Source organism: Argiope bruennichi, chromosome 7 (assembly GCF_947563725.1).
Source record: "Argiope bruennichi chromosome 7, qqArgBrue1.1, whole genome shotgun sequence".
Taxonomy (NCBI): domain Eukaryota; kingdom Metazoa; phylum Arthropoda; class Arachnida; order Araneae; family Araneidae; genus Argiope; species Argiope bruennichi.
In genome coordinates, this window is record NC_079157.1 from 91,612,244 (window position 1) to 91,635,879 (window position 23,636).

A 23,636-nucleotide genomic window follows, 5' to 3' on the forward strand; every position below is an offset into this window, starting at 1 on the left:
CGGATTTCGCATATTGTTTATAAAGAATATTTTAAGTTTTAACATTGTTTTCAGTACAACTCAAATATTTCCATTGTTTCTTTAATTTTATTTCATGTTTCTTTTTTTTTTTTTTTTTACATTATTATATGTAAAAGTTTGAATGTTTTAAAGATTTTTGTTCTTTAGATATTAATTTATTTTATCTTCTTTTACCGCCGTGGTAGTTAAGGTGTAGATTTTAAGCTTGCGCAACTAAGTGATTCGTAAAAAGAAATTGTTCCCATTATTCATTTCAATAAATACAATATCACAAAAAGAGGTTTTCCTTTGTATGGTGGTGGGAGTGTAAAGTTATATGATTTAGATATTTACATTTAAGTATAGAAAAAATTAATTTGGTCAAATATAGTTAACTCATTTCTATTTTTTAAAAATAACTTTTAAATTCCTTTATATAGATAGAATAGAATGTAATAGTTTGAATGTTTTATAGATTTTTGTTCTTTAGATATTAATTTATTTTATCTTCTTTTACCGCCGTGGTAGTTAAGGCGTAGATTTTAAGCTTGCGCAACTAAGTGATTCGTAAAAGGAAATTGTTCCCATTTTTCATTTCAATAAATACAATATCACAAAAAGAGGTTTTCCTTTGTATGGTGGTGGGAGTGTAAAGTGATATGATTTAGATATTTACATTTAAGTATAGAAAAAATTAATTTGGTCAAATATAGTTAACTCATTTCGATTTTTTTAAAAATAACTTTTAAATTCCTTTATATAGATAGAATTGTACAGGTTGAGTACAAATGATGGACTCGATTTTAAAAAATTTTCGAAACTACTGCACATATTACCATAAGTGATACATGAATTTAAAGAGAAATATAACAATTTTTTTTCAGTTACAAATGTCCAATGTATGACCCTCTTGTTACACAACTTACGTTGTAGCATTTTGTTTTGTCTTTTATCTTTGACATAACACACCAAAAAGAAATTATTGAGACAAGACATTGTTTATCTATCACCGATGCTGAAAACACTGCCAGAACTTAAAGAACGCCTTTGTGCAGCTTTCAGAACCGTTGACAGAGTGATGTTACAAAATGATTGGGACGTATTGTATTACAGCAGATGGGACGCATACTGTGTAACAAGAGGGTCACATATCGGACATTTGTTAACTGAAAATAACTTTGTATATTTATCTTTAAATTCATGTGTAATATGTGCAGTAGTTTCGAAAATATGATTCTTTGAATTCGGGTCCATCATTTGTACCCACCCTGTTTTCGTAACTACAGTTTCTTGGAAGTTAGGAGCTGAAAAATGATTTTCAAGCCCTAATTTTGACTGTTTCAAGCATCAGCAATTTATGTTCCTAGATGGTAACTCAGATGTAAAGGAATCTACTTTTGCCTTACAGCTTGTCAAAAGGAATTTTTTTTAAATTTTCTTCTTATGCGATATGTGTATTGGATATCAAAATTATATAAACGCAGTGCATTCGCCATGTTTTGTCATCATAAACCGATTTCATTAAACAACTTCCATATTAATTTTATTTCGCGATCTATCTTGTATTCATTAAAAACGAAACCATGTTCCCCTTCGTTAAACAACGAACATTTGATCTACTGAAACCACCCGAATCATCATTATAGGGTTAATACTATTTTTTTTTTTAAAAAATATGCATGTTACTGTTAATGCATCGAGGTTATATCCAGAACCTGTTACCGAGTGTAATGTTACCCTTTTTCCACTTTCTCCTTTTATTTCAACTTGAAATTACATTTTATTATATAAAGTAATAAAAATCATTCCTAATTGAATCAAACCATATAACTACACCTTATTACCGTACTTTACAAGTGACTTCTAAGTCCATTTCTGCGCAACATGGTTTTCTTATTTCTTTTGTTATCTGAACAACAGTAGTTTGTTACCGTTGAGATCATTATCGTCCATTCCATAACACGATTCCAGCTGCTCCCCGTACCCACTATCACGTAATAATATGCTTTACTTGAAATTGAAATGTTCCATCATGATATGGCCGAAACGTGACGTGTGAAAACGGCACCTACCCTTTCGTTACAGAATTTAGAAATGAGCCAGTCACATATTCATTGTTTGCCGTTACGCCGTGTGTGCAGTTCAAACAAATTAAGGTCAGTATTTGTGGGGATTACATTATTAAGGAAAACCCATGATGTCAAATGAGTTTATGGCTGCTACACGATATAATGTGGCAGGGTAATGATTGTAAACATTGCGTCGTTTGATTTGGCTGCTGTCTAACTAACTATTCTGGAAAAGTAGTATATCTGTCTGCAGCTAGTAAGTGAATGTTTCGTTTTCAGTATGTGGCTATTTATGATATTGTTGTACTGTTATAGAATTATTATTGAAAATATTGAATTGATTATTGTATTATAGTAGTATTATTATCGAATATAAAACAGTGGGAAATTTTGTGGGAGATCAGAGTTTATAATATAGCGGTGGCCCATTAGTAATCTTCCGACTGTTGGGTTTTTAAAACGCCGTATAGATCCAGATTTTCCAGATAGATCTAACTAATTTCAAATTATTGTGATTTATTATTTACTAGTGGCCTTTACCGATCGCCTAGTTTGACAAGAATTTTGACTGTGTTTACTTCAAATTAAATATCTTATGTTTGGGTTCATATTCACGATTCTTTCAACAACGGAAAAAGTTCGCTTAATGAAGTCCCTTAACATCAAGTTAAATATCTTATGTTTGGGTTCATATTCACGATTCTTTCAACAACGGGAAAAGTTCGCTTAATGAAGTCCCTTAACATCAAGTTAAATATCTTATGTTTGGGTTCATATTCACGATTCTTTCAACAACGGAAAAAGTTCGCTTAATGAAGTCCCTTAACATCAAGTTAAATATCTTATGTTTGGGTTCATATTCACGATTCTTTCAACAACGGAAAAAGTTCGCTTAATGAAGTCCCTTAACATCAAGTTAAATATCTTATGTTTGGGTTCATATTCACGATTCTTTCAACAACGGAAAAAGTTCGCTTAATGAAGTCCCTTAACATCAAGTTAAATATCTTATGTTTGGGTTCATATTCACGATTCTTTCAACAACGGGAAAAGTTCGCTTAATGAAGTCCCTTAACATCAAGTTAAATATCTTATGTTTGGGTTCATATTCACGATTCATTCAACAACGGAAAAAGTTCGCTTAATGAAGTCCCTTAACATCAAGTTAAATATCTTATGTTTGGGTTCATATTCACGATTCTTTCAACAACGGGAAAAGTTCGCTTAATGAAGTCCCTTAACATCAAGTTAAATATCTTATGTTTGGGTTCATATTCACGATTCATTCAACAACGGAAAAAGTTCGCTTAATGAAGTCCCTTAACATCAAGTTAAATATCTTATGTTTGGGTTCATATTCACGATTCTTTCAACAACGGAAAAAGTTCGCTTAATGAAGTCCCTTAACATCAAGTTAAATATCTTATGTTTGGGTTCATATTCACGATTCTTTCAACAACGGGAAAAGTTCGCTTAATGAAGTCCCTTAACATCAAGTTAAATATCTTATGTTTGGGTTCATATTCACGATTCATTCAACAACGGAAAAAGTTCGCTTAATGAAGTCCCTTAACATCAAGTTAAATATCTTATGTTTGGGTTCATATTCACGATTCTTTCAACAACGGGAAAAGTTCGCTTAATGAAGTCCCTTAACATCAAGTTAAATATCTTATGTTTGGGTTCATATTCACGATTCTTTCAACAACGGAAAAAGTTCGCTTAATGAAGTCCCTTAACATCAAGTTAAATATCTTATGTTTGGGTTCATATTCACGATTCTTTCAACAACGGAAAAAGTTCGCTTAATGAAGTCCCTTAACATCAAGTTAAATATCTTATGTTTGGGTTCATATTCACGATTCTTTCAACAACGGGAAAAGTTCGCTTAATGAAGTCCCTTAACATCAAGTTAAATATCTTATGTTTGGGTTCATATTCACGATTCATTCAACAACGGAAAAAGTTCGCTTAATGAAGTCCCTTAACATCAAGTTAAATATCTTATGTTTGGGTTCATATTCACGATTCTTTCAACAACGGGAAAAGTTCGCTTAATGAAGTCCCTTAACATCAAGTTAAATATCTTATGTTTGGGTTCATATTCACGATTCTTTCAACAACGGAAAAAGTTCGCTTAATGAAGTCCCTTAACATCAAGTTAAATATCTTATGTTTGGGTTCATATTCACGATTCATTCAACAACGGAAAAAGTTCGCTTAATGAAGTCCCTTAACATCAAGTTAAATATCTTATGTTTGGGTTCATATTCACGATTCTTTCAACAACGGAAAAAGTTCGCTTAATGAAGTCCCTTAACATCAAATTAAATATCTTATGTTTGGGTTCATATTCACGATTCTTTCAACAACGGAAAAAGTTCGCTTAATGAAGTCCCTTAACATCAAGTTAAATATCTTATGTTTGGGTTCATATTCACGATTCTTTCAACAACGGGAAAAGTTCGCTTAATGAAGTCCCTTAACATCAAGTTAGATATCTTATGTTTGGGTTCATATTCACGATTCTTTCTACTACGGGAAAAGCTCGCTTAATGAAGTCCCTTAACATCATAACAATATCAAAAACTTAAATGCCTGCGTAATGCGATTCGAACTGCGAGTTACCTTTCCTGGAAATGTAAATTCATTTCCTGGTTACATAAATATCAAGCAGCTTAAGGTATCCTACTAGGTTTAAAACATGAATTTGAATGAAAATCCGCTTTTTTATTTGCAGTTTCAAAAAATAGGTACATTTCTGTTTCCATTGATATCTTTATTTTGTCTCTATGTCAATTACAAGCCAAGTTATAGCAAACTGTTGACATGTAAATGGTGCTTATTTATAAGTACTAAAAAATTTGAAATGCGTTTTCAAAAGAACGAGTTTTTTTTTTTTCTTCATAATTCTACTGTACGAATACCGTGATGTCTCAAAAAATAATAAAATCTTAATGAAATGTATAATGAGTGCTCGTTATACTATGCAGAATGTAATGAACTATGGATTTGATGTTGAATGCTCTAGAAGTGGACTTATGATTGTTTAAAATAAATATTGTTGAAAAAAATTTCAAAATTTCCTACTTAATAGTAAGTTACATTCTAAAATATGTTACACATGTAATGTTAAAAAGAAAAAGAAAAAGAAAAAAATGTAATAATTTTTTTTCTCTAGAACAATCTTAATTTTTTAAATAAATGCTAAAATTTACATCAATGTTTTTTTCTGTAGAAGCTATTTATATATTTAAAAATTCCGCGTTTATTTATCAATTTATGCTTATATTAATAAAAAAAACTATATATAAGCGTTAAAATGTTTCTATTTTTGAAAACTCCCTTCTGAACCTAGTCGAATATCTTAACAGATATACTAAGGTAGCCGACTAGGTTCCGAGACAATTTTTTAAGTAAATGATGCAGCAGTTTTTGTAGTGTTCAGTAACTGAAATAGCATTAAAAAGTTACAATTATAAAAAAGTATATAATACTATCAGTTTTTGAAAAACAAATTTGATTAAATAATGTAATTTTAGTAAAACTTTCAATGTTATGAAAAATAGCGTAAGTTAAAAAAACAAAACAAATATTTAATTGTTATTTTGCATAAATACTTCTGAAACTACCTAGAAAGTAATTAACCGCAAAATAAAAATTATTTTATTAAATTTATTATTGCTTCTTGTACGTAATATGCCTAACGGATGAAATAAATCGAATTGAAAAATTTCAAAAGTTTCTTCTACTTAGCTACGCAATTGCTAAAACATATAATAATATTAATATATATATATATATATATATATATATAATATAATATAATATAGATAAATCAATATCTTTTGATTTATATTGTTTCTTTTAAGTTCCATGGAGAGTTTTTTCGAAATGCGAAAACAAATGTTCAACTACGTTTTCAGAAAACTTTTTGTTGTAATTTTTCAATTTAAACATTTCTTCAAATAAGGTATTAACTGTTAAAAAATTCGTTTTATACGTGCACCATGTAAAAATCATCAACTATTTGTGCTTCACTAGCTTATTATTCATGAATGGATCATTAACTATTTCATAGACAAAAACATATTATGAAATAACAACGACCTGTTAAATGGTATTTCTCATGATTCCAAGAATAAGCGTCTCGTAAGGAATATGATGTAACTGCTATATCTAAACAAGCATTGATGAAAATCCCGAGCGTAAGTTGTTTCATTTTATTTTTGATTGTCGGTTAAATTATGTTTACTTAGTGGTTAGCTTTTCGTAGAATTATTTTGGAAAGTTTAGTTGTAAACGTACTGTCTCTCTTTTTCTTATTGCTAAGGATTAACTTAACTAAGGTGAACTAGATATTTTAAATCTTATTTCCTTTCTCTTAAAGGTAACTTAGATAAAATAATAGTTAAAGTAATTGATGGTTGAACAGGTTTCTACTATACTATTAATAAAGAAAACTTATTGCTTATTATTTTTCACTGTTAAAAATTATAGTTACTTTGTCTCTTTGATCACTGTTTTGTTTAAATGTATATTTTGGAACTTGGTATACCTTCAGCCTCGAATCAGCCAATAAAATTCGAGTTATTCGAATTATGATATAATGAATTTAAAAATGAATATAACATTTGGAAAAAACAATTATTGAAATAAAAATGACAGAAAATATTTTTAACATATTAATAAATCATACATATAATAATCTATAAGTAATTTTAATAAATAAATCAGTATAATTAAATTAATTTTTTTATAAATTTCTATAAATAAATAATTTTTAATAAAGAAATGTATAGTATTTTAGTTACAAAAATTTTGCAATGAAACTTAAATTCAATATTAGAATTCATAATTAACGTGTTCAATTTTTTCTAAGAAGCCAGAATTTTTTTATTGCTCATTTGATTAAGATTATATAGCTGTTAAGTCTCGAGCTAATTAAAGGCTTTAAAAATTATCTACTACCATCTTTGAGAGCATATCAACATATTTAACTAAAGAAAGCAGTTTCGAAACAAAAGCGATATTTTTTAATTTTTATTTATTTATTTTGCATTCTAGTTAAAATAAATTTGAATTATATATGATATTTCAATATTATGTTAATGAGAAATTCTAGGGAACAGAAAATTCCGTAACTGATGCGTAACTGTTCAGCATTTCTATAATGTGACGTCACCTTCAAATGGCGCTATTAATTTATCGTTTGGTTCCTTATTTTTAATTAATTAATCTCGCTCCACAAAGAATTGCGAAAATACCGTTTAGTGTTTCGAACTCGTTTGCAGTTTTCATTACCACATTCTTGCTATACGGAACTAATGTTTATTCATTTAAAAGCTTTTTATATTCTTCTACTTTTACAATTTTAATCGAAATCTTACGAAATGTAAATGTTTCTGAAAGAATTTGTAATTATGTTGTAAATATTAGAATATAATTGCAAAATCAAACTGCATTATATTCATTGGATTTTACCTCATATATATTAGCTTCCAGAATATTCTAGTAATAAGAAGTGATCGAATATACGTATTTATTACCTTTTAACTACCGCAATTCATCATAAACGACAAAAACCTTAGGAAAAGACACGGTATATATATATATATATATATATAATCTGCAGACAATAATGACAGATTGAAATTGTATATATCCATTTTTTTTATTAATTTATCATTGTTTACAAAACTATCCTTATAATTTCACGTTCAAGATCTTAACCAGAAGTCTTTTTCAACATAATATTGACTTAAGAGAAACTCGCGGGAACTTGTGATACACGAAAGCTATTTGTATGAACATCATTTATTTTTCGCAGGAACTCATAAAACTTGAGTAAGTGCCAAGGTGCTGTCGTTAGGCAAACATCGTGTCCTCTTGCCAATAAATAAATAAATCATTAAACGCGTTTACGATGTTATTCCATTTGTCGTATTATTCAGACATGGATTGCGAAGGTGCGTGCGCAAAGCGATAAAAAAAAGCCGTGGAATTATTCGAGAGGAACAACTATAACTCATTGCTTCGTAATTCACATTTGACTGACTGTATGCACTTTCCAAGATAGCATTTACTGAGTTTTACTCAATACAAATTTCACTTTTCTGGCTGGGAAACTTTGCGCCTTTTGAACCATTTTGTAATGCATAAATATTTATGTTTCGGAGAATTGTACTTTGGACAATAGGTAATATGATGAAATATTGATTTCATGTGTATCTGAAGAACTGGGATTACGTATTTTTCTTCTCGTATATGAAATATACAAAAAGAAAGTATTGAATCGTCAAAAGATATGAACTTGAGTTTTCGACGAATCTTTTTGTTTCAGACCTCTTCAAGTACAAAAAAAAAAAAAAAAAAAAAAACCATTTTTGTTATTATATTTGGCAGTTCCCATATTTAACAGAGGGTGGCATCATTTTTATGAGGGAGTTTAATTTTGGAGGGGGCAAGGGAGCACTCCTGGTGGTAGCTCCCTATAACTCACTGATTTTCGATCAATGCCGAACGTTTCCATTGCAATCTAACAAACATGGCAACTAATTTTCACCTTTTAGTTAAAATTAATTATCTGCCAGGCTTTTGTAACACATTGGAGTAATACAGTTTGAGATTTGACCCCCCCCCTCCGGTAAGAGTAAAATTTTAAATACTGGAATGGTAGAGAGAAAAATCATTTTATTAATTTGTTTTATCTTTCTTTTTCCTGTTAATCATATTAATTCGTTTTATTTTAATCCGAAACTTATGTATTTTTTCGTTATAAGGCTATTTCTTGTTTTGTGGGTAATCCGCCCTTGCTACATCTTTTAATTTCGTTGGTAATCCGGTATAATGAAATAAAATAAACACTTCTCCATCTTTCTCATAATATCTTTTCAATCTTTCATCTCACTTCAGTTTTGTTGAAATCAACGCTTTCTGACGCATGCGCAAATGCACCCATGGTTTTCATATCTGAAAATAGACAGTGCATCGTTTTCCCCGTCGGTGAAAAAATTTTAAATGCAGAAAAGGATGATTTCATTTACCTTTTTATGAAGAAGTTAAATGATCATTAAACTTGATTCTCGATTATCACGGACCTGTTTCACCTTGTGAGTCATCTCGTATTGCCTCAGTCCAAGATATTTCTCCCGTCTGGCAGACTCTTAGCAAAATGCGCAATTACTCGTAATGTAGATAATTGTTGAGTACATTAAAGAGAATTTCCTAAACTCGCTGTCATTTGTTTGTGGATTTTGTTAACATTTGTTTTATTAGCGATGAATTCATGTGATGTCGCCGGTAATTATGTTATCCGTCATGTTTTCATAACGCTGTAGATTGCAGCAATGTTAAAATGCAGCTGCGTTTTCTTAATAAATTCATCCCTATTTCAAAACTCCCTATTTCTAAGGCCTTTAGATTCATAAGAATAATTTCAAATACATTTTTAGCGATTTCAACGTCTAAACTGCCGATTTTTTTAAAATTATTAATTAGATGCAAAGTTTGAAAATAAATACCAATGCTTTTAAAACGCAGTGAACTGTTTTTATATACTTCCCGATAATAGCATGATATAATTTCAAGTCTTTAATAGCATATTTTAACATGCGGAATGCGGCAGAAAATAAGCTGAATTCGAACCCTCAAAAAATCGTGCAAAAAGCAATTGGAGGGTTAAATAAAAACTGAAATACTGTAGTTTCATGTAAATTTCTGATAAGTTTCGGTATACAAAATAGCTTTTCTTTTTCATTGAAATTTATTATTTGTGAATTCTAGAAAAATTATCACTTTGTTTTAATTCGGGACATTCTGAGACCCCAAACACACAATCCAGGTATTTTTGCTAAGAGACTGGTGCAAAAATTATTTTTGAGAAAAAAAGAGTATTTTTTTCAATTTTCTAAATACCTTTTAGTTTTTAACAGATATGTATAAATAATGTCTTCCAATCTATTTTAGGTGAAAAAAATATAAAAATCTTTTATAACATTTTTCAATTATTTTTTTTATTGTCTTCGCTATCTGTTTTAGGGGGAAAGAAATACAAAAATCTTTAATAACATTTTTCAGAAAATTCATCCCAAATGTTTTCATATATCTTAAATATTTCCTTTACTGGAAAGCAATATAATTTCGCTTTTGTAATAGATTCTTTCTCAACTTGTAGCACACTATGTAATAAATTATCGGCGCTTTTCGAAATCGTTGGATCAGGTTAATCAGCGTATGATCATTATTTTGTAAAATCTCTTGTGCACCCTCCCCCTCCTCACTTCTTAAAGAATTTTTGGAATCACCTAAACCGCGGCGGAGAGGTAAAAAGGTTCTTATCCACGTTCAGGGGCTAAGGGTGCGGCGTTTTCCCTTCAATTAACCTCCCCTTTTCTCGTTTACACCCTATTTGAAAGACAGGTCATTCTTTATACTTTGGCCGCGCCTATAGCTAATTAAGACTTTACCTGATTGTTTACTATTTCTGCGCTCTCAAATCTTTGGGCTACCTGGCTTTGACAGCGATACGGTTTAGTCTGTGGTAAACATTCTGTGTTCCATGCATATCCTCTGAAATAATTTTTTCTTTTTCTTTCTGGAACGTCTAATATCGAACAAATATATACTTATATATCATATTCTTCAATAAGTCATATAATATCTTTAATGAAGACCGAGGTAAATTAGTGATACTGGTCAGGTCACGGTTGCTTGGTGGTTTCGTTTTTGAGAGTGATGGGTTCCTGATTCGAAACTCGATTCAACTGAAAAATCGTTGTGTAAGCTGGTATGGTGCATGTTCAATCCGTCTAGACCAAATGTCCACCTGTTGTTGTGATGCGGATGTTTGGAGAGGAGTGCACCAGCCCAGGTGTCGTCCTCGTAATCTGACCGATCAAATTTACCGAGGTCCATCCCAAAATAGCCCTAGTATTGCTTTAAAAACTGGACTTTAATGATCTGGTCTACTCAAAGCTTTCTCGCACACTTTCTAATAAAGGTGTTCTCACCCCCCTCCCCATCCCGTATAGACATTAAGGTCCTTCCGCAAGGCTGCGAAAGCCTCGAGTGCTCATATTCTTATTTTCAGAAATTCACATATGAGCGTTTTGTTATCTTACGACGAAAACCAAGTATGCAATGTGAACTCATTTTTTCCCCACCTATTAAAACTGAAATTTTGATACAGAATTACAATTTTATTAATAAGATCACGCATCAAATTTCTTTTATCTAATTCGTTGCGTGAGTCGTTTTGAGCTATCGTGTTTTCGTGCATGTGCATGTATGGAATGTATTTTTGTGATCTTCGGTTACGGTTGAATTAGCTGTACCCAGAACAAATTTCTTTCTTGAAAACTTCTTGACGGATTTGGCTATAAATTTAATTCGAATTATATTTTAGGAGTGTATCGAGTGTTAATTCAGTAAACTCTGTTGCATTTTGAAGTATTCAAGTTCTCTTGCTCTCGAACATCGAAAATGAACAGCGTTGCAGAAAATATTTTTGTTCAAAATATATTTAAAAATAATTTTTAAAAGCTAGTTCTACCTTTAAAAGAGCCAGGAATGAATTTTAATTAGTTAATTGTATTTTAAAATATTATCATCATATCTTTTTTTTTTCGACGAATGACTGTTAATAAAAGAAAACGATTGCTTTTTTAAATAAATGTTCTCACCCTAGTAATATTAAAGTGAAATTAGGGCGAAATAATAGATAACGTGAAAGAGCATAGAAAAACCAATCGGGAACAAGGAAAATTAAAAGGAGCATCACAGTTTTGGCCGTGTGCCAAAACTGAGCTGCGAATTGTGCAGCCAAGTAACTTTAAAATTCATTGATAGAAATTGTCGTGCTTTTGCTTTGAGTATCTCACTTTGCTTTTTACGCTGTGAGCGAATTTTGATGCTTCCAAAGATGTTTTTAATTTTTTTGTATCTCCAACTTATTGATTAATTTTATGATTTTTTTTTATTCATTCTAAATATTTGTGCTTCCGTTTTCGTTGTCCGTTGAACTCTCAAATAAAAAAAAATCATGTACAAAAAAAAAAAAAAACATATTCAAATACAAAAAAAGAAAATTTTGAAATAATTTCAAGGTTGCTGCATATCTAATTCATAATCCACCATTGGATAAATATAAATATATTTATAGTTTGGTACTACGAAATGTTTATAATTTTTTATAACAAAACAGAATGTATTTGTTGTTTCAAACATCTCTATTAAAAAAATACTCATTGTAATTCTTTTTTTATGTATAATTTATTTTTATTATTTATTTTTATAATAAATTATATCCGGATTATTTTTCTGAAGAATAAAGCAAAACCACTTCCTTTATTGATTAAAACTAGAGAAAACAAACTTACATGTTTGTTACTCAATTTATTACAAAATTTCTAAATAATCTTATATCTTTTTTTAAATTTCTGTTTCACCAAACACAGAACTGATTTCTTACTGCTATAAACAATGAGTGCGTCATGATATGGGTAAGTTTCCATGAAAACACACGAAAGAAAATACCAGTTATTTACTGCAGTTTCCATTTTGTAAATAATTACTGAAATGCTTCAGTTGCTATTAATTTCTGCTATTGGTATTTGGTTTTGCTTTAAAGTATAAAGTTCTGTTCTTTTTTTATATTTTACTTCCATCCGGTTTTATTTCATCGAATTTATTTAATAGAATATTCTTTATGGCTATTGTACGAAAACTTGTGTTTAAAAAGTTTCCCCATTTTAACAATTTTATTCCTTTTTTATTTGAGCAATATTTAAACTGTAGTAGAACCAAATCCCACTCTTTCTCTTAAATTATTTTATTTTAAAGGGAAAAAAAACCCTTCACATTTGCACGTTTTCTTTAATTATCGTTTTCGAGTCTTTATAGCAGAATTGAAAGGATTCGGGTCAACCACATCTTACCATAATTTCAATTACAATTTTCCTTTAACTTCTTTTGTCCAAAACATCATCTGGTTGAAGAACTACAATCACAAAGTTTTGTTAAGTGTGCTATTTTACCTCTGCCTCTTTTCATGGCTTTTTTTCTTTATTATATTATATGACCCGTTTTTATTCGCTTTTATTTTACTTCTTTCAGTGAAAACGAAATTTTATATTCAATTTTTCACATTCTTTCTGATGCACCAGGGTTCTGAAATTCTGTTTACAGTTATGTATTCTTGATGACAATACATTTTGGATAAGGTATCATCTTCGGTGCCAAAGAAATCCTAGTCCGAAATCCAAATCCATTAGTGATGCCTTATGCACAGATGCCGGTTGAATCTGATGGCGAATATCAAACTTCCTCAAGCTGGTATTTTTGGAAAATCCAAAGAGAAGAGCTCTAATGCTGTCCTCATTATCTGACCATAGTTCAAAACTACTAAGCCCATGTTTAAATAGCTTTTGTGTTGTTCCGAAACGGGACCTTGATGTAACTATATTAAACCTACTTATAAAAAAATTAAAAATATAAAAATGTTTTACTTACCGGTTTATCGATTTTTATCAATTAAATATTTTCATTAAAAAGATGTCATCGTGAAGATCATACGTAATCGATTTAAAAAAAAATTAAATGGAAATTTCACATTTAAAATGATAATTCATGAATGAATAAAAATAGAAATTATTGAAAATCTCTTGGTTATCTTAACTTGCCTAGAAATCTTTAGGAAATCAGTCTTTAAAGATGGGCTTTAATTAGACTATATATAACGATAAGATTGCCTATTAAAATTCAACACTCGCTCTCTGGGATTTTTTCAAGACCACAAGACACAAAATGCATAAGTTAATAATTAAAATATTATTGAAAATTAAGTGAGTTTTTGGAAATTTCACCTATATTAACATTAAAAGTATATTTATAAAAATACTTTTTCATAAAAATGATTTTTACACTATTTTAAAACTAAACAATTTGCCCTTCTAATGATGCCAATTTCATTTCCGTTTATTTTTAAAAAATTTTAATTTTTTTAAAATTTAACTTTTGATAAAAAATGCTCTTGTTATTACGAAGTTCGACCTAATTTTCACTTTTCCATTTAAACATTCAATCGCTTGCTTTTTGCCAGTGTTATAATTCAGATTAAAAAAATTACTGCCTTTGGACATTAACTCCGAAATAGAATGTTCACTTAAGCTTTTCTTTAATCTTGTAGCTTATACACTTTTTAATTTGCATGCGCAATCATTTTTGGTGGAACAGATTTCATGAAATTCATATTTTTCAGTTTTATTGAAAAACAAGTTGAAATTTTAAATGTTAATACATTTCATATTAATAGATGAACACACGTTTTTGATCTGTATTTTCGTTACTTTATATATTAACAGTCAGGAAGGCAAATATTCCGCAATAACAATCGGGTCGCCAAAATTGATAATTTGTATTAAATTAGAATATATTATATTCCAAAAACATCAGTACAAAAATCACAAGAGCACTGATGGCATTACTGTCAAAAATCGTTTGGTTCAATTAATATTCGTATTTTAATTAAAAGGCGTTGCAGACGATAAAATTATTTTGTTTAACAAAATATTTTACACAAATGTATTTTTACATTAAAAATATTTTAATCTCTATCAATGGCTTGTACATTAACTAGTAAACTATAATTAAAAGTTTCTAAATAATAATAATTTAATTCTCTTGAATCTAAAAAGGCATTGATGGCATTACTATATAAGAAAATTAAACCACGATGAGTATCATAAACATTAAAATACTGTATTAAGCACTAAAATAAGTACTAATACTATTTTTTTTAATTCCTGAATTGTGATTGTAGAATTGGAAGAATTCAGGTCAATCATATCTTTCCTCATACCATAATTCCTGTCTTCCGTGTCTCTTCTTTTCTTGGTATCCTTGTTGACTGCGGCCACAAATTTCTTGTTAGCGAGTTATTTATCACCAGAACTCAGCGTTTCATAGCTTCTTCCCTTGCTAGCTTACTTAACCCGTTTTTCTTATCGGGTTGCAAATCTTGCCAGAATGCTAAGCCCCAAATTAGACTTCTCATTATGCTTCTAATTGCCTGAATGGGGATGCATTCCACTGCGTTTAATGAACGATAAAAATTGCGCTTCTAATGCCAACGATTTCAAATGTGTGAACTGAGGGAGATGAGTTGAAATAAATGATGCTATTTCGAGTGTGAACTTTTCTTTGGACTCTTTTAATTACATGTTTTAATCATGAACTTAACATAGTTGGAATATAATGTCTGTCTGTCTGAGTCGCTTCCTAACTTATTTAATAATATATGCTTTGTATTTAACTTTTATTTTAAAAATAAATATTTTTGGAATGCTAATAATCGGCCTGTTTTTTTTAAAAATCCGTAATGAAAATAAGAATGCGCAATATTGTATACCTTATATATTTTGCTTATTTTAGAATCAAAAGAATTCAGTTTTTAATTTGGAATTATTATTTACTCGTTAATGTATCCTTCGTTGATCAGGATTAGAATATTTTTTGTTTAATATTTTTAATGTAAAAATATATTTGTAAAAAAAATGTTATAAAAAAAGAGAATTTTATCGTCTGAAATATTTTTTTAATTACAATGAGGATATTGAACCAGACGATATTTAAAAACTGCCTATAACAAATTTTCTCCATAATTTTTTTGTATATAATTGTTTGAAATTTTGATGACTTTTATTCAAAATATGAAATAAAAGTAGAATTTTAATGACCTTTTGAAACAATTTGTTAAAAATCTAATTTTGCTTTGACAAAAAAACATGAAAATAAATCCTAATATAAATTGTTAATCGCCTGCTTTTAAACTTTTCATTTATGTTTGTCCAAAATTTTGATTATATGTTCTTACAACAGTTTTTATTTTTGATTTTAGTAATAAAAAACATTGCATTTGTTTACAAGAATGTCTAAAAGCGAAGTCAGATGTTAGTTTGTTTAAATTTGAGCGATGAGCTTATATTTTCCTTCAGAAATCGTTATTTTAAATTTCTCACTACAGAAAGTTCTTTGTGCTATTTTCTCACCAACTGTAATATTACTTTTTTATTACTTCGCAGAATAGGCAGGTAACGAGGACAAAAGATTTTATGGTCTCGTATTTTTTGTGAAATCAAATAAATTTTAGAATTCTTTTAAAATCAGTAAAACTACAGCATAAAAAAATAAGCTAAAGAATAAGACAATACTGCCTAGGAACGGAGTATCTATAAATTTCTTTACTGCAAAATTATCTGCATTTTTAAAATTTTTAAATATTGTGAAATTGGAAGAAAATTTATCTGGAAAGGAAATGGAAATTATATATAAAAAAAAGGTAATTTTTTTTTTATTTTAAGGTGGTATTATAAATATTTCTTGTGGTATAATTTGCTCCGAAGTTACATCTGCATTGCGGTAAAATTTTAGTTAATTTCTAATTAATTGAATGTTTAACTGACTTTTGCACTTTGAAAAGTATTTTTCATATCATAATGAAACATTTAAATTATGGTAAAATATAAAACAATTATTAGTAATATTCATTATTTTAAGTGTCAATAATTCATCAACAAATTACAGTTATAGTTAAAATACATGTTGTCTTTTAATATTTATTATGAGGTGGCAGAAATCCGGTGAATATTATTTCATATGATGAACAAGAATCTGATTGTTGTGGCGCCTTTAGGCGATCCCCTATGCTCATCTGGTTGTAAAACTGGCCCTTAGCTATACTGTTCTTAAGCATTTAGATAACAGTTTAATGAGGAATGAATGACCTTGATGTTTTAAATACTAAGTTACAACTTTTATTTGACCTTCTATGGTACCAGCTGCCCACTGACTCAAAGTCATTCGTAATGAAAAATCTTAATGCCATCCTTTTTTCCTTTACAACATAGTACAACTTCTTGCCATTTGCATAACAAACTGAGGCCAAGTAAATGAGTCCCGTCAAATACATGCGTTTTCTGTACGGGGGAAAGGGGACCTCCCAAGCAGACCTCGGATTTTATTTTTTGTTCTCGAAACTCTACTGGCGTACAGGTGGGTATTCTCTCCCTCCACGGAATTTCAGGACGCAGGTTAAAGAGACTATCGATACAACGTGAGCCCACTTTTCAGTCGCTTCCTGCGACCACCCTTGTATGAGAGAAACGATTCGATGTAGTTGTACTGATTTTTTTTTCCTCGTTTTTCTTCGAAGAGGGGTGTTTATAAGTGACAAGTTGTAAACGCTTAATAGGGAATGATTTTTTTATGCGCTTGTTGTTAGTGATTGATCCTGTTTTTTCGTATACATCGCGTTTTGCAGGACAAACCCATGAGCCTAAAATTAACAAATTTGGCACAATGCATTCTCATGTGTTGGGGGGAAAAAAATGCGCGCAAATGCAAGATGTTGAAAACATCTTGGCCAGGGTACTGGTTTATTTTTATGGTCTTTGCGATTTATCACCAAAATAAAAAGCAAACTGTCACCAACCATTTTACACATAATGGAGCTTGGCGATTTTTGTGTAATCCGTAAATCGCCAAATAGACTCATTATCTTGGCGTAATCTGAAAATCGTCAAGTAAATCGAGGGGCTGTAAAAAGAAACAAGTACCAAGAATAGTTTATTTGTAAATAAGAACTATATTTTAATATGTTTCAGATAACTTACAGTCGTTCTGTCAAATAAACATGGATAATGTCCAAGTGTTGACAATAAGTATATAAATTGGAAAATTGGAAAACTTAATCATATTACTATCTTAATTTCCTAAACAGGTTAGTACGCCACGACTGTCCCTCTTTGTTATGTCTGTGTACCGGCTACTGCCCGTACGGAATGATCCGACGTCCATTGAGTTAGGGGGCGGGTTGGTACCGTCTCTGTTGGTCTTAATGATATGAGATGCCCTACTCGTATATATTTTTCTTTTTATGTTCTTACAGAATTCTGGTAGCAGTTCTTTGTTTTTCTTCTTATATAATATATGTCATCTCTATATTGAAATGAAGGATTGTGTCTGGTGAACTGGCGGATTTTGTTATCGAAGCTGTTTGTAATTTTGTATTTGTAATATGCTATTTATATAACATTCAAGGACAGATATAAAAATGATGGTTTTATTACTGGAATGCAAAATCTACGAGGAAACGCTACAAATACCTCATCCTTTTACATATTTGACAAAGATATTTCCCTCATTGTTAAGTCTTCAGTGGTCTTTGGAAGCATCTTATTTGGTACAGATACTGCTTTTTATCATTTCGAGGTGTGTCATTATTAATGTCTGTATAGAGTTTGGATCTATAATACAGGGATCTACATGAATCTATAATTAAAATTAGTTTTAACTTTTATCTATTCAAGGCAAATACAGTATGATATGATCTATACAAGGCAAAATACTGTTCTTGTATTACAATGCATGTACATTTTTTAAACTGCAATAGCCATTTTGCTTTAGTAGTTTTATTGAAAAATTTAAATGTCTAGATAAATGCAAGATACAATTTTAGTATTGTTACATGTTATATATATATTCAATACAATTATCTTAGTTTCTTTTATCCAAAAAAAAAAAAACATCAAAAATTATCTTAGTCAATAAACCAAATATATTAAATATCAAAATAATCACAATCTGCATCGATGTATCAGCACATATTTTTACTATAAAGGACATTCATAATTTTTTTCCTCCCCCTGTTTTAATTTGCTATAATGTGTGTGTGTTTTTGTGTTTTCAGTATATGGCCCTGTACCCTGTACAACATTATTTTCCTAGCTAAAAATATTTATAAAGCTTTTACCTTATTATTATTATCCTTACAATTTCAATGTGTATCTTTTGTTGAATTGCTGATGATATACAATATTTAAAAATCCTGACAAGACCAAATATTGGATATTCGAAACTTTATATCAAAAAGGTCAAATCACATTCAAGGTCATATTTAAATGGTGGTGTGATATTTAGATGTGTGCTCATTTGACGCAAAATTTACCTTCTAGTTGTTAGCTATTTCTATTCGAAGTGCAAAACTAGATAACTTATCTTAAGACATACCGTTCAGTTCCTCCCACTTTCTTTGACTGATATCGTGTACTAATAGATAGATTGACTGTACCAAAACCCAGGTTTCCTTTCACACATTTAATTGGCAATGTCTTTTTCAGGAGATCTCATACAACCAACTACCTGTTGATTGGATGCCCTAATGAATCTGATGTCTCCATGATTTGCATTCCATTATCTTCTCGAAGGGATTGGATGGCTTTCCACCAACACCATATGATTGGTCGATCGGGATGCTCAGCCATAACCACATCACAACGCATCTGCTCATGATGTTTGAAGTGTTTGTTCGCTAAAATACTCATTGCTTGAGACTACTTATATGGCTATGGCTTTAAAATCAAGGCATATTACTTCAGTTCTTCTTCGGACGTTACGTTGTCTGCTATTATTAGGACTTCTTTTTAAAAGCGGATTTGCTGATCCGAAACTTATTACGAGGGAAGGTAAGTAATATTCTTGTAACAGCATATTCTTTTTTAAACCTTTAGTGACTCTACTGGGCCATTGGGTTGTATGCATACTTTAAGTTTTAAACGCATATAATAAAAATTTGTATTCATAAACCAGGGGGGAATTACCCTCCTCCCCCCCCCCGATGTAAATGTCGTAAATGCTCATATTTTTTATTTTCAGACTTCCACAAATGAGCATTTTATGACCCGTGGTATTGTAAAGAAACCTGAACACGCAATTTAGATGCTTTTTGATCGGTTCCAACCAAATTTTGAAGCAGAACTGCAATTTAAACAAACCACATACAAAATTTCATTTATTTAAATCATTGCATTTTATGAATTATTGCGTACGGAGATACTGATCAGTTGATGGTCAATCCTTAGATAGATTTTGCTAGAAAATTGGGTACTTTTCCGTTAGGCGGGCGCAAATGTCGCCCATTGTGAACCAAACGCGAATTTGGCGTAAGAAATTCGGCGGAATTCTACATTATTTGTTGATTTTTCGCTTGCACCCGGCTAACTTAAAAGTACCGACCTATGGACGGTCAGTCCTTTGATAAATTCTTTTAGAAATTTGATCAGAATCTACCTGTTAGATTTTAAAACTATGTCAAATAGCATATACTTTTTGCTTTTGAGTTATCACATTTATATTCATACTAATGTATAGACCTACGGACAGTCAATCCTTGGGCGGATTTCGATCAAAATGTGATATACATTTACATTTATATATAAAATGTAAATAGCAAATTTCAGTTATCTAGATCTTTATGTTTTGTAGTTATCTTGTTTTTTGTACTTGGACAGTCAATCAGCCAGACTTTCTGGGAACATATTTCGTTCAAAATTGTATAGAGACCTACAAATTTAGTCTAATGACTGTGTGTCAAATTTTATCCTCAAAAGATTGTGTTTTTCAGATTCAAAGAAGTTTGGAACATAAAGATTCGTTAAAATCTTACGATCCAATATTCGAGAGAGAGAAAGGGGAGGGGGTGGGGGGGAGAAATTTTAATAAAAAAACCATGTTAGAAAATATTTTTATATTTTACCTACTTTTCATGAATTTATTAGAGATTTATCATTTACCACTTAGAGAAAATTGTTTTTGTTTATAAGTTTTTAGTAGCATACTTACATGGAAGTACTAGGAAAAGATTACTGGCCAATGTAATTCAATTTTCCTATAATATCCGTCTATTGACTTGATATTACACGGTTGGTTCTTCCTGTTCATTATCTCATCATTTGAGCCCTGTGATTGGTTTGTTAGTTATCAACAAAGGAGCCGTGAGAAATGCATACAGATTTTGACGTATTATCGGTTGCGACCTGTAACTGTCAACTGTGACAAATAACTGTGGCGGTAAACAGAATGTAATGTTCTTACGTTTTCTACGAATATATGAAGAAATGATTATGTTCTTTAGTGTAAAGCTGTACAACTTTTATCACATTTTCAGATTACTTCCTTTTATAGTTTCAATACACATAAAGCTGTGTTAATGATAGGAATGAGGGATTTTCCAATATTTTACACCATCCACCTTTGGCGACCAATTCGTTTACTGGGTTTAGTTTAGTTATATTAACGTCCCGTTTTAAAGCGACATTTGGGCTATTTTGGGGCGGACTTTGTAATTTTGAACCGCGGTCAGATGACGAGGATGACACCTAAGCTGGTACCCTCCTCCAAACTTCCACACCACACCAGCAAGAGGATGTTTTGCCTCGATAAACTTAACTTGCACCAGACTCGCTTATGGTTCTTCGGTGGAATCGGGTTCCGAACCTGAAATCGTCCTGTTTCGAAGCCTAGACCTACCAGGCCCCCACGACCCATTCGATTGCTGGGAATATCGGTAATATTTAATGTCAATTAAAATTATTTGCGCTTAACTTGTTCATTGTTCTATCATCATTGTATTTATAAGCAGCAAAATGAGGGACATATAAAACCATTTTTTTATTGATATCTATCTGCATTACACTTTTTCGGTTTAATGTCTACATGAACATTCCTATGACATCACAGTGCCTTAAAAGCATGACTGTCCGGATAATCTATTATCACATTGCAGATGTTTTTCGGGGTACTCTTAACAAGTAAGCAACTCTGGTGAAGTTAAAATCCGTCAATATCAAATATCCTCTCGCTTATTTAATGCACAAGTTTGTAGAGGGGGGGGGCGGGGTGCTAGCTCGGATGTCGTTGTCGTCATCTGACTGCGATTCAGAATTCCGAGGTTCTTTCCGGATAGCGATAGTATTGATTTAAAATGTAATTCAATTAATTTGTATGAATTAACATAAATTTGTAATTAATTTGTATGCACTAACATAATTGAACTAATCTAAGCTTCTTAGCTTTTATTCAATCCAATGGAGGGGGAGGGAGAATCATGCGATTAAATATGTGATGCCACAAAGAAGGGGAAAGAGTTTGAATTCCAGTGCAATAATGAAAACTATTGTTGAAAATTACACAAGAGAAGATATTTTTTAAAAAATAATGAACATTCTGGAAGAAAAATTGTACATCATTTAAATTTGCAAATAAATATATTATTATTTCTTATTTTAAAATGACATAAATCTCGTTTTAATGCCATAATATTTTCGAAAACTAATGCTAAACTACTGTAAAATCTTATTCGAATTTTAATTAGAATTTTTTAAAAGTTGCTCCGAGGTTCGTGCTGTCGCCTTCTAAACGAAGTGTATATGATAGCTCTAGATCAAGAAGTGATCAAATGGGACATTAATATAATTAAATTCAATGCCATCAAGTAAAGAGTATCAGAAAAAATCATCAAAATTTCAATTATGCTATTAAAATTTTAAAAAAATCTATTTATGTGGGTGTGATGGGTTTTAATGCATCAGTCCACTTGAATTAGCTTAATCTTTTTATTCTTGATTAACAAATGATGATTCTGATGAATTTTACAAATGAGAATTCAACGATGAAGGAATTTATATTACATGAAGATGGATAGTTGATGTTTGAAAAGGATCTTTCCCACCTACGCGTGGTACACTGGCATCTGCAGAGGAATTCTTCAACGTAAGAATTCCAGTTTCGGCCCTTTCTCAGAGTATCACGGCTTCTCGGTTTCCGGTCGCACCCTTCTCGGCGGACGTCCGTTCTCTCCCCTCGTCTAGTGAACTCTGAACTCTGCCCTCCGACTGCTGGCTATCACCGGAAGAACGCAGAGCGCCCTCTCGTGAAGTTAATTTACCACATCGCTCGGCCATCGACATGTGAGGTCCTCCGAACTCTGAAACACACAAATGAAGGGGGGGAAAAAAACAGAGAGAACATTGAAGACAAAGGATAGAAATAAAAAAAACAAAAAAGGGTGACGATGAAAAAAGAAATGTATTGATCTCAAGTTGCAACTGCATCAGTCCAGGGCTTCATGTGATCAGCTGAAGTGGAAGTTGCCGCAGGCCCTTCATGAGATCCTGCTTTTGCTACGTCGTAACGATCATGTGGCTTTATCTTGACCACTTTGTAAGGTCCAAGAAACTTAGGTCTTAGCTTCAGACCTCCTCCTAACTGCGTTCTTTTAATAGCTACCAAGTCGTTTATTTTATAGAGTGGGGCAATTCTACGATGTTTATTATGTTGCCGTTGGTTCTCTTCTTGAATTTTGAAGATATTTGCTTTGGCCTCCTCACGAATTGTTTCTTTTTCTTGAATCATGGAGTGCAAGAATTCTTGATCTAGGATTTCTTTGATTCTTAGGCCCGTTTTGTTTCGCATCTTCACACCTGTCCCGCGAATGACCTCTAGTTCCATCGTTTCCGGTACAACGATGAGTTCACGTCCATCTTTGAGTTCTTTCTCGACCAGAGTTTTCAACAATTGCATACGTTCGTCAGATTCTTGTGCAGTTGCGATCTTAGATGTAATTTTGCTTTGGGAACGGGTGACCATGCACACTGCATTCCTGCTCAAAGCATCTACCTGTTTATTTTCGGTGCTTACCAATTCATTATTCTGAATAAGACTCAGACATTT

At 31.1% G+C, this 23,636-nt stretch overlaps 1 protein-coding gene across 2 annotated transcripts in view; it reads left to right on the top strand.

Moving 5' to 3' along the window:
* The window catches only part of LOC129975189 (semaphorin-5B-like), a 141,339-nt gene that overhangs the window by 88,486 nt on the left and 29,217 nt on the right, over positions 1-23,636 (top strand). For both annotated transcript variants that reach the window (XM_056088163.1, XM_056088164.1), the window contains exon 3: positions 19,247-19,591. In XM_056088163.1, coding sequence (XP_055944138.1) covers positions 19,468-19,591 — 124 coding nt within the window. In that variant the 5' untranslated portion in view covers positions 19,247-19,467. The remainder of the gene's footprint in view (positions 1-19,246; positions 19,592-23,636) is intronic.